The sequence below is a fragment of the Pseudonaja textilis genome, chromosome 1 (genome assembly GCF_049901715.1).
Source record: "Pseudonaja textilis isolate UNSWEBS1 chromosome 1, rPseTex1.2, whole genome shotgun sequence".
Classification (NCBI taxonomy): domain Eukaryota; kingdom Metazoa; phylum Chordata; class Lepidosauria; order Squamata; family Elapidae; genus Pseudonaja; species Pseudonaja textilis.
The window spans coordinates 237196682-237211125 of record NC_141990.1 but is presented as its reverse complement, the minus strand read 5'-3'; the positions used below and the strand labels follow the sequence as shown (position 1 = coordinate 237211125).

Genomic DNA, 14444 nt, shown 5'->3' with positions numbered 1-14444 from the left:
AACTTCCTAACACATACAATGTAACACATATAGTGAAAAAATGTATAGGAAGATATTTACGTGTGAAGAAATACTGCTTCTTCTGCTGCTGCATGCAGAATCTAAAGGCTCAAGTTTTGAGATCAGTTCTTCAAGTTGAGTAATGAGATCAGTTTCTGTTGACAGATCCAACTGTGACTTCAAATGTTCCAGCTTATCTACAGAAAGAAGCTTTCTTGCCTAACAATGCACAAAATGAACGTCTGAGGAAAAAATCATCAAGGCTTTATAAAATTATAGCAGAGTTTTAAATTTGCTTGGGGAAACATATTACACATTCATTAATTATAAATTATTCCAATTTATAGATTATTCTTTATATAATCATTATTAATAAATTATTGCTTATGACTTAATTATTTAACACTGGTATATTTATTATTACATTATAGTTTAATAATTCCAATTTAATTCCAAGAGCCAATGTGATTTATTGCTTAAGGTAGCACTAGGACTCACAATCTCCTCACAAGAGAGAAAAGTGAGTTCTTGTCCAGCATAAAATATAGATTTTTAGTAAAATTATACTGGAAGTTAACATACAGGAAACAAATGGATTAAAATGATATGTATCTGATACTGAAGATATTAAAGAAACAATAAAATTGCATTACTAAAAATTGAAATTAGAAAGATCAAGTAATGAACTGAACAAACACAAGCCACTTTAAATCATCTTAATTTATGAAGATGAAAATTCTAAGTATTACAAAAAATAACCCACTATATGCTTGGGAAATACCCATCCCATTTCAAAAGGATCTTGAAATCCCTAGAGCATGGATTTCAAACTCGATTGCATCACGTATCGTGATGTTTCATGATGTTTTTTGCCTTTGCGGAGCCAGGATGGATGTGGCCTGATCATGACGTATCTGGCCTGCAGGCCGCCAGTTTGAAATTCCTGCCCTAGAGAGTCTGAAGGAGACACAGGGGAAACAAGCCTGTCATGTATGGCTCTAGAGGATGGTGTTCACCTGCATTTCTTAGTTGGGGGGAATGCTGTTATCTTTCCACCTAGTGGTACCTATTTATCTAGTTGCATTTGCATGCTTTCAAACTGCTAGGTGGGCAAGAATGGAAGTGAGTAATGGGAGTTCTCACCATTACTCAGCACTCAGGTTTCAAAATTGGGCTGGCAGCTTTCCAGCTGACAAGTTCAGTGTCTTTAATCGCTGAGCCACCATGCCAGTTGTAAACCTTAAGATGAGTTAATTTAAAAACCATAGCAAGAGGTTTGTATTGTAAAAAAAGATATCAGAATTGTTTTAAATAAAATGAATATATTAAACAGTGAATAAAAACAACATTACCCGACACAAAACAATAGAATTCTGGAAAAGACAGCACGTTTTGGCTGAAAGAGTCCAAAAGCTTCTTTTAAGCAATCGTTCCACACATTTTTCAATTGTCAGAAGGGAGAGATGAGAGACTTTTCCATTGGTATGTAAGCAGAAGAGTTCATTTTTATATATTGCAATATCATAGATGTCTAGAAAGAAAATATTACAACTTTAGACAAAACTTTAGTTCAAAATCAGCTTCAAATGCTGCACGTACATCATAATTAAGAATAAATTTACTCTTCTCTTTAAAATGTTGTTAACGGGCATGTGAAGGATAAGATGATAGCATATCTGTCCTGCGTCAGAAACAGACAATTTTCTATGGAGATATCTAAATTATCCCAGTTATTCAATACAGAATTTGGATTATTTTTTCTTTTCTTAAAGGGAAGACTTCCTTTATATAATTCAATAATTAATTATAATTTAAGGAAATATAAATAAAAGAGAAAGCAAAAGGAAAGGGAAGATCACCAGCAATAAGTCAATCACTATTACTCTGTTCAAATAAGAACTGCAAATCATAGAGTCCTGCCATATATGTCTGCATACATTTGTTAGGATACAAGTTTACAAGACACAATATAGGTATAGTACTCCTTCTTTAGCGATAACAACTAAGATCGGCAAGTCAGCCGTTTAGCGAAGGAGCCTCTAAGTGAAAAGTCATGTGACTGTAACCATCTTATGATTTTACTTCAGCTTTCCTTTGCTTGACAGCATCAGAAGGATACAAACCCAAACAGCAGGAGGGTGGGCCCAAACAGTGGAGAAGATTCCTAGAATCTGAGTCATGAGGGAACCAGGTAAAAGGACAAACCTCACCCTACGGAATGCTCATTCCTGGCCTGGGATAATTAGCAAGAAAAAAAATGATGTTTGTATTTACGTTCATTGGAGAGGAAGGGATTAAAGAGAGTAAGCAGAGAGAAATCACAAATAGAAAAGAATGTGCTATTAAGGCTGTTTGCCTAGTAGCTCAATGTTTAGGAGGCAAAGAAAAAGGTGTGAAATTGATCAGGGTCTCAGTTTCAGAAAACAGCTGAGAGCCAGTCAGTGTTCTAATCAATTAAGGTGTTCTGTAATCAGCGAATTTTAGAGACTCCAGTGCACAAGAGAAAAACAGTTCAGGAAGACATACAGATAGTTCTCAACTTACAACAGTTCATTTAGTGACCATTCAAAGTTGCAATGGCACTGAAAACAGTGACTTACAACTCTTTTTCACATTTAAAACCTTTGTAGCAGTCCCATGATCAAAATTCTGATACTTGGCAGCCTCTTCATACTTATGATCTACTTATGATACTTACAGCCGTTGTTCATACTTATGACCGTGTCCCAAGGTCATGTGATCCCCTTTTGGAATCTTCTGACAAGCAAAATCAATGGGGAAGCCAGACTGACTTAACAATCATGTTACTAATTTATTGACTGCAGATATGAGGCAGGAAAGGTTGTAAAGTGGGTCAAAACTCACTTAACAAATGTCTCACTTAACTACAGAAATTTTGGGCTCGATTGTGGTCGTAAGTCAAGAACTATCTGTAATGTTTAGGCAATCTGGAGGAGGGACAAAAAAAATGGGTGAGGTACAGGACAATGCATACTGACTGACTTAATTGCAAACACATGACTGAGAGAAATGCTATAAAGGCCACAAAGGTGCTTTTCCCCGTCACAACAGCAAACAGAGTTGTATTAAATTGTGATTTGTCATACGATTAAATTCTTAAAACTTTTGTAGGGGGATATTTGGGCACAGTGAAACTTCACTGACATTGTTTCAAGTGTGCATAAAAGCATTTTTCTCTACATTTACCTTTCACTTCACTCCAGAGGAGAACTTGGACATTCTGAGGAATGAAAATATAAATGCCTCTTTCTGTCCACGTCATTATACAGTGCTCACTGTAAGGAAACAGAATGCTTGTAAAGAAAATGTACGTGGCCAAAATGTTTTGTGTTTGTTGTTCACCGATACTATTCTTAATTTTTGACTATTCAAAATAGGAACATTGCCATTGCATGATGGGAAGCATTCACTTCCTTAGAAACAGGTAGAGGGAAAGAGACTCTTTTCTCTCAAACAGTAAGGTTGGCTTATCCAAAAGCCTAAAATTTGTTCTCACCTGCCCTCTAATCTGCAAATCCCCCCACTGAACTCAAAGAATTGTTGTAGGCAGCCCAGAGTCACTTTCTCATGAGGCTCTATCAATTAGAAAATAAAATAAATAAAAAATTGTTTCCACATAAAGAAGCATAGATGATGAAAATATAATGTGATAAGCCACTTGTTTAAGATTGCAGCAGAGAAACAACACCGCACTCATCATACTTGTTAGGGCAAGGAACGTTTTTACTGCATTTAAAGGAGCAGAAGTTTCTGTGCGTCATAAAAATTCACAGAAATTGCTCCTATGGCAGCGTAGTTCTAAATCTTCATTATGTGACACTTAAATAGAACAGTACATTAATCCATTAAATCCCGATTCTGATAAGAAAACAGTATGACTTTTAAACAATTACTATCTCTGTTCGTACATCTTGCAAGTCCATAAGATTATTTTATTTGGCTTTTGGCTGTGTACAAGGATTTATTTATTATGTTTTGTAAATACAGGATTACAAGAGCCAATAAATAAGCCATGATTTAACAGCTTGCATGTTTGCAAACCCAGCCAGTTTTCCTTTATTTGATAAACACTGGAGGAAAACCATAGATTAAACCAGGGCTATCAAACTCCTGGCCCATGGGCCGGATGCATCATGTGCTGGCCATGCCCACACCCGGTTTAGCAAAGCGGGGAGAAGTCCCAATACATCACATAATGCTGCCGTGACGTGAGTTTGACACCCCTGGATTAAACCAATATGTGAAATGTCACTATCTTTTAACATCGCAGTATTGTTTGGGGGATAATACAAAATTTATTTGGAGATGAATGACATATAAATACAATTCTTACATATGCAAAAGAGATAAATCAAATAAAAATTTAAGAAATCTCAATTTATAAAAATAAAAATGTTGCTTTACATTTACCTTAAATAAAGCAGCTTGGGGAATGCCAAAGACTGAGGAGAGCATGCAGAAACATTATACTCTGGATCCTCCCTTTAAAAAAACACATTTATGTATATTAGGGTTTAGTTCTACTAATTGCATCAGTTTTATTTCATGCTTCAGAATTAATCTGTTAAATCACAACAAGCTGAAGATTCGGTACTGCTTATAGTTTTGAATAACTTTATTTTAAATTCTTTTCTTGAACCTATTCATTTACTTTACTCCAAACTTTACCTTATTTTTTAGAATGTGCCCAAACACCTAAACATACTTTTCCTATTTTAAAGTATTTGTCTATAACAATAGAAAGAATATTATGTACAAATGTTACCCATAAAAATATTACAAGTAATACTTTGTAGACAGTTTCAGACAAATATCTGAAAGTTTGGCACTATGTCAACCCAACATAAATCTATTTCTGGCAATGTTTCTACAATTGGATATTGTCAAGATTTTCTATATAATAAGTTGTGATATATCACTAAAATTAGTTCAGACAGGGTATCTTTGCCTGCCTATTCAAACCACTTTTCTTAAATGATTCTCTGGACAGATACCACAAAGAAGGAAGAGGAGTACGGCAGTTTTTTCAAACACATTTTATTAAAAGGTGTAAGCTTCTGTAAGCTACACCTCACTTCACCAGGTGGTTGATGTGAGCCATACTCACCAAAGCTTCTGCCTTTTAATGAAATGTATTGGTCTGAAAAGGTACTTGTTGTGGATCTCTTCCTATGTGAATCAGCAGATAAATTTCAGAAGCAATTCAAAGTGGCATCACTTTAAAGGCACCTCTACATAATCTTCATGATCTTGTATATATGTCACTGGAATGACTATATCAAAGTCAGACAGAATTTGTACTGATCACTTTAGATTTTTGTTTCAGCTTCACTTTAACTTACATGTTGGAACGCTGATGAATTCCTCTCCAAGTATTAAACAAACCTGGCACACCCCCTAGATTTCAAGCCTTCACATCCCATGGTTGCATTAGAATCAATACCTGATAGTAATAACAGGAAGAGGTGGTGATGACAACAACTGTTTGAACTGATGTGTACTCAGCACTTCCCCTTCAAAATTCACTTCCCATATCCGTGAACCAGGCCGTGCACAATATATCAATGATTGTTGATTGGCCCCACTCTTTCCAACAGGAAAAAAACAAGCTCCATATTCACCATCTCTTTCCTTATTTCCAATCTTCCAAAATTTTTCCCTATTTAACCAAAAACAAGAGAATGTAGAAGAAAATTTACTGAACATTATTAAAAATCCCCAAAGATTTGAAGGCATTCACAGCTCCATATTTTAAGATGTATATATAGTAGATTATTTTTTATCTTATAAAATTCAAGGAATTATACCCAACAGCAGAAAATGAAAGTCCTTTAGGTTAATAGGGCTTTCCTGTCTCCTTCCCTAACCTTCATTTTGCTATAGTACCAAAAGGCACTCCTGAAAATTGAACAACTTGCAGGAACAATATCAGAACTTGCCTGTGCTATCTTGGCTTGACTTCTGGGGAATGTCAAGGATGAGGCAGCCAGAGCTTACGCAAATTTTATTATATTTACTCTCTTTTGGAGCACAATCTCTAAAGCAAATTGTTTGTGAAATTTTATCTTGGATTGCACAGAGCGAGGCCAGAGTAAAATAAATAAAAAGCCTCGTAAATTATCTGAAACCCTTGGAAATAAAGTTAGTAACATATTGAATCAGCATACTTCAGGGTTATATAATGTAGAAGCCTTGACAGTCTGAAGATTACAACTAAACATAAACAAATCAGAAGGCTATAAAATTTACTATATAAAATAGATAGTATTCTGAGAATATTATAAACAGCAAATTTTCAATTTCAACTATGCTTTTAAAGTAAAAAAGCTAATCCTCAATTTACAACCACAATCGAACCCTAAATTTCTTTTCTAAACAAGAAAGTGGTTTTGCCCCATTTTTATGACATCTCTTGCCACAGTTGTTAAGTGAATCACTGCTTTGCTTGTCAGAAGATCGCAAAAGGTGATCAGTGGCCCCAGGACACTGTAACTGTCATAAATAAATGCCAGTCACTAAACGTCCAAATTTTGGAGGTGCTGCAACAGTTGCACAGTGTGAAAAATAGTCATAAGTCACTTTTCTCAATGCCTCTGTAACTTCAAATGGTCACTAAATGAACAGTTGTAAGTCGAGGACTACTTGCACTCCCTCTTTGTAGAGTTTTTCAAGTATTAATTGAAAGCTGCTAATTAATCTAATGAAGGAAAGGTTCTTATATTAAAACAATTATCCTCACCAGAGATGGCTAGAAATAAAAGGGGTAGCCCGCTAATTGAAATTATATTTATCTATCTAATTTTGAAACCATTTTATTTTTGCACTGTTGTTTTTAAATTCTCTAGGAAATTATAAACCAATTGTGAATCTAGCCACCCAAACTGAGAATGTGAGCAGGAAGCAGGAAAACAAGCAAGCAAAAACTCTCAGTGGAGGGAGGGAGGGAGGATTCTCCCTAACAAAGAGAGAGGGAATAAAGAAAGATCTCTGCTCAACAAGAAGAAAAGTAAAAGAAGATTTATATATGTGTTCTAGTTCATTTTTAATTAACTAGATTGCTGCCAACTAAGTAATCACAATAAACAATATGTTTCAGCTCTATTCTGCAATTTAAAATATTTATGTTTTATATCTTATGATATTCCTTATTTTCAATAATTATAACTATTACCTCAATGTATGCAAGACATGAAAATGTTGTAGCTTTCATGCTAATTAACTAGTCCTCGTCTAGAACTCATGACAATTTGAGTTTGAGATCCTTGATCTAACGCATATAATTTAATGTTACGTTCAGATGTGTGACAGAAATATATGCTCTTATTTCTAAGTTCAAGATATTATTTTCAAAGCTGCCTTGCAGATTACCTGTATGGCATCAAATTTTCAGACAGTAATCAATAATATTTTAATTACCTCTCTGTGTCACATAAGTAAGAGCGTGTAAGAGAAGAGATAAGCAATCTGCCATCCAGATAATCAAGCTGAACCACACGAGAATCAACTGTGGTTATAATATGAATGGGAAACATCACAAATGCAGTAGCAGCCTGTAGGAAAAAAATGAAAATGCACTAATATTTTTCATGCCTGAGAAATCCATTCATAGAGAACAGGAGTTTCAAAATTAAATTACTTAAATTGTTCAAGAAAACAAAAGCAAAAGAAAACTTACATATAATTAATCTTTTTAGATGCATTTCATGTTACACTTCAAATGTCTGGAACTGCATGTCATTAATATCTAAGGATCAGTGAAAACATTTTTCTAAATACTAATATGAACTGGGGGGAAAGAGAATGCAGTGCATGAGTATGCAGTGCTTCTTTGCACTTGACTGATTGATGTCATCATTTGACATTATCTTCTTAAACAATTCAGAATACAAACAGATCCTCCACAAGGATGCCACAATAACCCAAAATGTATTTTTATGTGTGTGTTTTTAATCCAAACTGTCAAATTTGGCTCCAATGAATTTGAACCAAAAAGTCTACCATAAACCAGAGTTTCCCATTATATCCCAATTCACAAATGACCTCCTTTGCTCATCATGGAAGCAATCTATTTCACCCTGGCAGTTATCATCAGACCTGGGTTTGAAACTGGGTTTGAAACTGAGAATAAAGGGGAGATCCGTCAAAAAAATTAACCTATTAACCTTGCAATGTTGCAGCTTGTGCTTTCTTTAAAGACATTGGTATCTTGGAGATCAGAAATCCTGATTGTTAAGATTTGCTAATGTTTGTTAAGACTTACTAACGCTTAGCTCTTATGTTCCAAATTCAGTAAGAAAATATACCTTTCCCTGTTTGGAGGAATTAATCTTGATCACAGACACTTTCCCCACATGATCACCAACAAAAACACGGAGTGCATTAGTATCCCAACAAAGAGCTGTTACTTTTCTGCCTTTGTGCTCAGAAGAGATATAAATCCTCTCTGGCTTCCCACGACGCTCTTGATTTAATTCCCATACAACAACAAGGCCTTGACTGTAAAAATAAAGTTTATTATTTTTAAGCTACCATTTATTCATTACATTGCATTCATTATATTCAATAAATATTAAAAGACACAATTGAGGTCAAATGTTAATTGTAAAATGAAGTCATTTCAAACCCTTCCACTGCCAGCTGAAAGTTAGCCCCTGCAAAAAAAAAGGTTGTATGCCTCTTCTCTTAGCAATTCTCCTCCAATGGATCCCACTAAACAAACAAAATGTTATTTACAGATAGAATACTTTGAAGGACAAATAATATTAACCTTGTTCTGACAAACCATGGTTTGACACTTGAATTTAAGTATTTCATCTCTTTCCCCTTATTTGTCATAATATTCCACCTGTGATATTTTGCAAGTCAGACCTGATCACAGCATTCAATGTTTTTGGATATCAGGACAAGCTGATAGTGTACATATTTATTCTTCATCCCATGCACACAAATGAGTGGTAGGACAGTGGAGCATCTGAAGTTCTAAATATACTATTAAGTGAAAAGGCTATTAGTTAAATGGATGAGCAGCCTGGAAAAAAGAGTGGACACCTCTAATTTTAACATTCATTTCACTTTCATTTTTCTCAACACATATATGAACATCACTGAAATAAATCTTCCCTTGCCAAAATGTCATGATGAACAGTACATAAATCATTCAATTAATATTTCATTACCTGGTAGCCACAGCAACATAATCCTCATCATGTAAACAAAAGGCAACACAGGAAATGGCACCTTCCTACAAAGAGATAAGATCAGACTTATCCCAGGTAGCCTACTGTTTCTACAATGTCTGACACCCCCACCACATCACATACATTTCTTAAATTATCTACTCCAATCGTAATAGCTGGTATTACTTATTTGTACTCTAAGGTCTAAAAGTTTAAATGGATTTTTTCAACCTCTTAATCCTCAAAAAACTCAGACATGAGCTATACAAATAGAGTATCAATGAAGAAGTAATACTGGTAGCAAATCCATTCTCCCAAATGGACATATATATTTTTTGCTGAAAACTAGCAAAAACAACATAAATAGTGGTCACATGACCATGATAAACTTCAACCAAATATGCAGTATGGTAAATGTGAGCTGGTTGCCAAGCACATGAAATGTGATTGGGGGAAAGGAGTGCAGCAGTTATAACTTAAAGTCCAATCATAGGTAATCACAGGTAATAATCATAGGCGTGCATAAGCGCACCAATCGTGCCTACCGTCCCTGTTCTATTGTTTTTTTATTTTTCTTATAAGTATCCATCTCATGTATTCAAAACTATGTTTATTCTTATACCTGTATCTTGTAAGTGACTGACAAATCAAATAAATAAAATAAATTTGGGGGAGGGTGCGTTTCATCATAATAGGAACAGTTGTTAAGCAACAAGTCATTAAGCAACAACTACTGTATTTGACCTTTAAAATTAATTTTGCTTTCTTTCATTGTTATTTTTCTGAATCATCCTTTCCAGTTCCTGCCCATTACAATACTTTCTTACACTAAGGTTGCTGCAAGTTTAATTCAGTCTTACCTTATGAGTGAGGAAAAGCCTCTGTTTCCAACCATCTTTCTGGATGAGATTCAGGCCTCCACCTGAACTCCCTAGTGCTAACCATTTTCGAGAAATTCCTATACATGTACACTTAAGGGGGGGGAAAAGGAAAGTTGTTATTAAAAGGCTTCACTTTGTGTCTGATTCATATATGGTAATTAATCATACTTTCACTTCCAAGAAACAGGCAGGAAAGATAGTTCTACCATGTTAATTTTGAATTCTAGAATCCACAAGTCTTCTCAGCAGCTGTTTAGCACAAAACACACTGCCCATAAACGAGTGGCTTCTTGAGGCTTTTTATGTAGCTCCAATTCCCCTTCACGCATCTGACATTTTTTTGATCAGTTAACATTTAAAAACACTGTAATAGACTGGTTAAAGTAGAAGAGCTAGGGTACGGAGGTAACCAACATGAAAAATGGAGAGTTTGAAGACAAAATTATTTTCCTCTGGGCAGAGAGCCACATTACTTTGAGACATTTCCTTCCTTTTGCATCTCACCAGGTGTATCCTGATACATACCACAATGACTATATGCTGCCCTTGATCAAAAAGAGGGTATAATAGTCCAGTTCACAAACACCACCATACTATGTTTTAATGTTAAAGAATAACCCTTAGTAAAGAACTTGTATTGTGCATGCCTCTCCACTGTCTGCAGAATTTCAGATACTTCTGCTTTCATTTTTAGATTAATAAAGACAGTGTTTGTGATTGTAAATCTACTGCAGACAAAAAATCTAACATGAAATAAGCTACTGTATCTTCCAAACTTTAAACAGGTTTGTTGAACATGCACTGTTAAAACAAACAAGGCTCAGAGACAATTGACTGAAATTGTCCTAAGTACAGGTAGTTCTTGGCTTACACCATTTGTTTAGTAATCGTTTAAAGTCACAATGGAACTGAAAAAGGTGACAGGGTCATTTTTACATATGACTGTTGCAGCATCCCCATAATCTCAAGATCAAAATTTGGGTGCTTGGCAACTGGCATGTACTTATGACAGTTGCACTATCCCAGGGTCGTGTGGTCACCATTTGTAACCTTCCCAACCAGCTTATAACAAGCAATCAATCAGAGAAGTCAGATTCACTTAACGAGTGCATGATTCACTTAACAATTGCAGTGATTCATTTAACAACTGTGGCAAAAGCAGTCATAAAATGGGGTAAAATTTATTTAAAAACTGCCCTGCTTAGCAATGGAATGGTAATTTTGGACTCAATTGTGGTCATAAATCAAGGACTAGTTTAGAATAGCTACATACAAAAGGCTTACACGTTGAGGACTCAACAGTCTATTTTGGTCATAAGTTGAGGACTATCTGTAACCAATTTTGATGTTTATCCAATTTCTAAATCCAAGATGCACTGGGGAAAAAACTGTGGAGAATTATTTATAATGTAGCCAGAATTTAATTTACAAAATTACAGCAGATTTACAAGAATTGCTAAATCATTCTTTGCTGATAGCTCTAGCTGAAAAGTGAAGAGCTAACATGAACAGGCATTTTGATGTTTTGGTATTCCTAATAAAAAGTGAAACTAACTTTCAAAATATTTTGGCTGGCTATTAATCAAGTACATAGCTGAAAAATGGAACAGGAAACAAAATTTAATCTGGCTAAACTACAGATGTTATATCTGAGCAAAATATTACCCTTTCAGTTCCTCAGGCAGTTTGCAATTAAATTCTTTAATTCCAGTGTTATCTTTTATTTTTATAATTTGCTTTTTACTTTTATTTGTCCAAAACTGTTTCAGTTGCACACCAACTACCATGATTGCCTACAAGTGACAAACAACTATAAATGTTGCTTTATAATGTATTATACACTATTAATATATGGGTTGTCAAGCTATAATCAAAAAAGGGAGAAAAAGCAGAAAAATAGTTGTGACTCAAACACACCTTCAGACGACTGGAATCCAGCCTGAGAGCAGAAAGCAGGGGACTAAGACATTCAAACTCTGCCAACACATGGCTGTAAGATTCAGGTATCGCTGCCATGACAATTGCCTCTTACAAATGTTATTGCTTCATTTTTCTATTCCTTCTGTAAGGGAAACATGAAGTATGATTTCATATTGTTAATTTGGCTTCCTAAACTTACAATGCTGATACTCAAGGTATAAAATACCCAACATCCAGATGGCAGCTATTTTAACCTAGTTCATCTGTGCTAACCTATATTTTGCTCCATAAACCACAATAATTTACTGTAATGTAGTGAGTTAAGATAAAACCTATTTTTAAAACAAGCTGTTAAACTTGTACATTGTCCTAATCCAGAACTAACCAACTTCTTCAGGAAGAGGATATAAACTTGTCAGATTATGGCAAGACCAGTTGCCTCTTGAAAGCCTATTTTCCTTGTTCCATTGGGGAGTTGTATTTTATTCTGAGTCAAGTATATCATTTTTACTTGTTAGCAAATTATATGGAGAGAGAGACTACAGGTAGTCAACTTACAGATGTTCATTTTGTGACTGTTTAAAGTTACAATGGCACTGAAAAAAGTGACTTATGACTAGTTTTCACACTTAGAACCACCGCAGCATCTCCAGAGTCATCTGATCACAGTCATCTGGGTGCTTGGTAGCTGACATACAGTATTTATAATAGTGGCACTGTCCTGAGGTCATAATGATCACTATTTGTAACCTTCCCATATGGCTTCTGACAAGCCAAAATCAATGGGGGAAGCCACATTCGCTTAACTACAGCAAGATTCATTTAACTGCAATTATTCACTTTGACAAAAAGAATCATAAAATGGGGCAAAAGTCACTTAACTGCTTTGCTTAGCAGCAGAAATGTTGGGCTCAATTGTGATCGTAAGTCAAGGACATCTGGTATTCATATAAATCCCTATCTGTGGTTTAGAAAAAATACATACAAGAGACTTGCACTTGAGGCACCCAACAGTCTCTCCTGCTCAGTCTGTTTCCAATGTACCAACTTTTTTTCATAGTGTTTGGTGGACCTTTCCCAACTGTTTAGTTTTTATATAAAGCCCTTCAGTCATAGGGCAACTTAATCAGGGGACACAATTAACTCTTCTCTTGGCACTAGTTTGAATGGAGGAGCAGGGAGAAAATTTAGGAGGTGCAGAATGACTTAGGAACTACAGAGGAGTGGCTTTGCTATTGCTCTATCATTCTGTATTCAGGAACTGAAAGTACAAGTTAAATCACTCCAGCATTTTCAGAGAAGCTACCAGAGTCAGGGTTGAGATAAATATTACCAGCCATGGTTTCAACATGTGATTAAAACTCTCATCTTAATCCACAATCTGTCTTCATCATGGCTAATATACCTTGAGAATGCTTTTTCTATGCATTCATTTTTCTTCCATTCCATTGTGTGAAACAAAGTTACACCTCACTCCACTTCCCCAGCCTTTCTTTCTCCACCTGTGTGGTCCCGGAACAGATGATCATTTAACCTTGCGAAGTTTTATCATTAGACGAATCAAACACAATTCAGACAAGAAGATCAGAAACCCGCACTGTGTTGTTTTTTAACCGAAAATTATCTAAAAGAACAGCTGAGTAAATAGTGGCTTTAAGAATATATAACGAAGCCCCTGTAATTGAAGTAACTCTTCCTGGGAGGAGATTGGGGGGGAGAGAGACTCTTTCTTAGCCTGGACAGCCCGAGATAACTCTCCGATATATTCGTGCAGAGAGAGACGTAGATCTGACAATCCCTTGTGAATCGAAGACGCGGCTCTGTGGTTTCCCAACACCTCCTTTCGTGCAAAATCAAGAGAGCAAAACGCAAGACGTAGAATGGAGGAAAATTAAAAGCCATTAATTGGACTGCCATTTGTCAGAAATGGTGTAAGGGTCTCCCGCTTGGGCGGTGGGTTGGACTAGATGACCTACAAGGTCCCTTCCAACTCCGATTGTTACGGTATCCTTAAAAGCGGGGCTTAGGGGGTCCCAATCGGTCTTTCCTCCCCCGAAAAGATTAATACAAAAGAAAACAGCAAGTGAGCGAGAAACGGCTTCAGCTACACGCATTTCAACCCCTACCCCACCCCTAATACCTGTCTTTGACAGTCTACAGATTTGCACCGAGTCCGAGCCGAAAGAGCCTTTGAAAGGGGCAATCCGGTTTTCAAAAAAGGATTCGTCACAACTTAGGACCAAGGCGTCGTTTCCTTTTAAAACGCTCTTCGCTATAGAAAAAGACCAGGCATTCCGCAACCCGGAGCCTTAAGAGACAACCGCTGAAGCCCGCACAGAGGCAGCCGCAGCAACTGGCCGCTCCACAGCTCCGCCTCTCGAGAGAAACCCCGGCGCGTGACAGCACGAGCTCTCTTTTTTCTCTCTTTCCTCCCGCCAAAGACCTC

General features: G+C 36.1%; 1 protein-coding gene across 1 annotated transcript in view; it reads right to left on the bottom strand.

Moving 5' to 3' along the window:
- The window catches only part of HPS5 (HPS5 biogenesis of lysosomal organelles complex 2 subunit 2), a 35170-nt gene extending 20752 nt beyond the window's left edge, over nt 1-14418 (bottom strand). The window contains exons 1-11 of the mRNA XM_087920389.1: nt 14139-14418; nt 11996-12140; nt 10058-10168; nt 9198-9262; nt 8325-8517; nt 7438-7571; nt 5465-5680; nt 4432-4503; nt 3208-3296; nt 1353-1531; nt 61-219 (exon numbers count right to left, since the gene is read on the bottom strand). Of these exons, the coding sequence (XP_087776515.1) occupies nt 61-219; nt 1353-1531; nt 3208-3296; nt 4432-4503; nt 5465-5680; nt 7438-7571; nt 8325-8517; nt 9198-9262; nt 10058-10168; nt 11996-12094 (1317 nt within the window). The 5' untranslated portion in view covers nt 12095-12140; nt 14139-14418. The remainder of the gene's footprint in view (nt 1-60; nt 220-1352; nt 1532-3207; nt 3297-4431; nt 4504-5464; nt 5681-7437; nt 7572-8324; nt 8518-9197; nt 9263-10057; nt 10169-11995; nt 12141-14138) is intronic.
- Nucleotides 14419-14444: the final 26 nt, after the last annotated feature.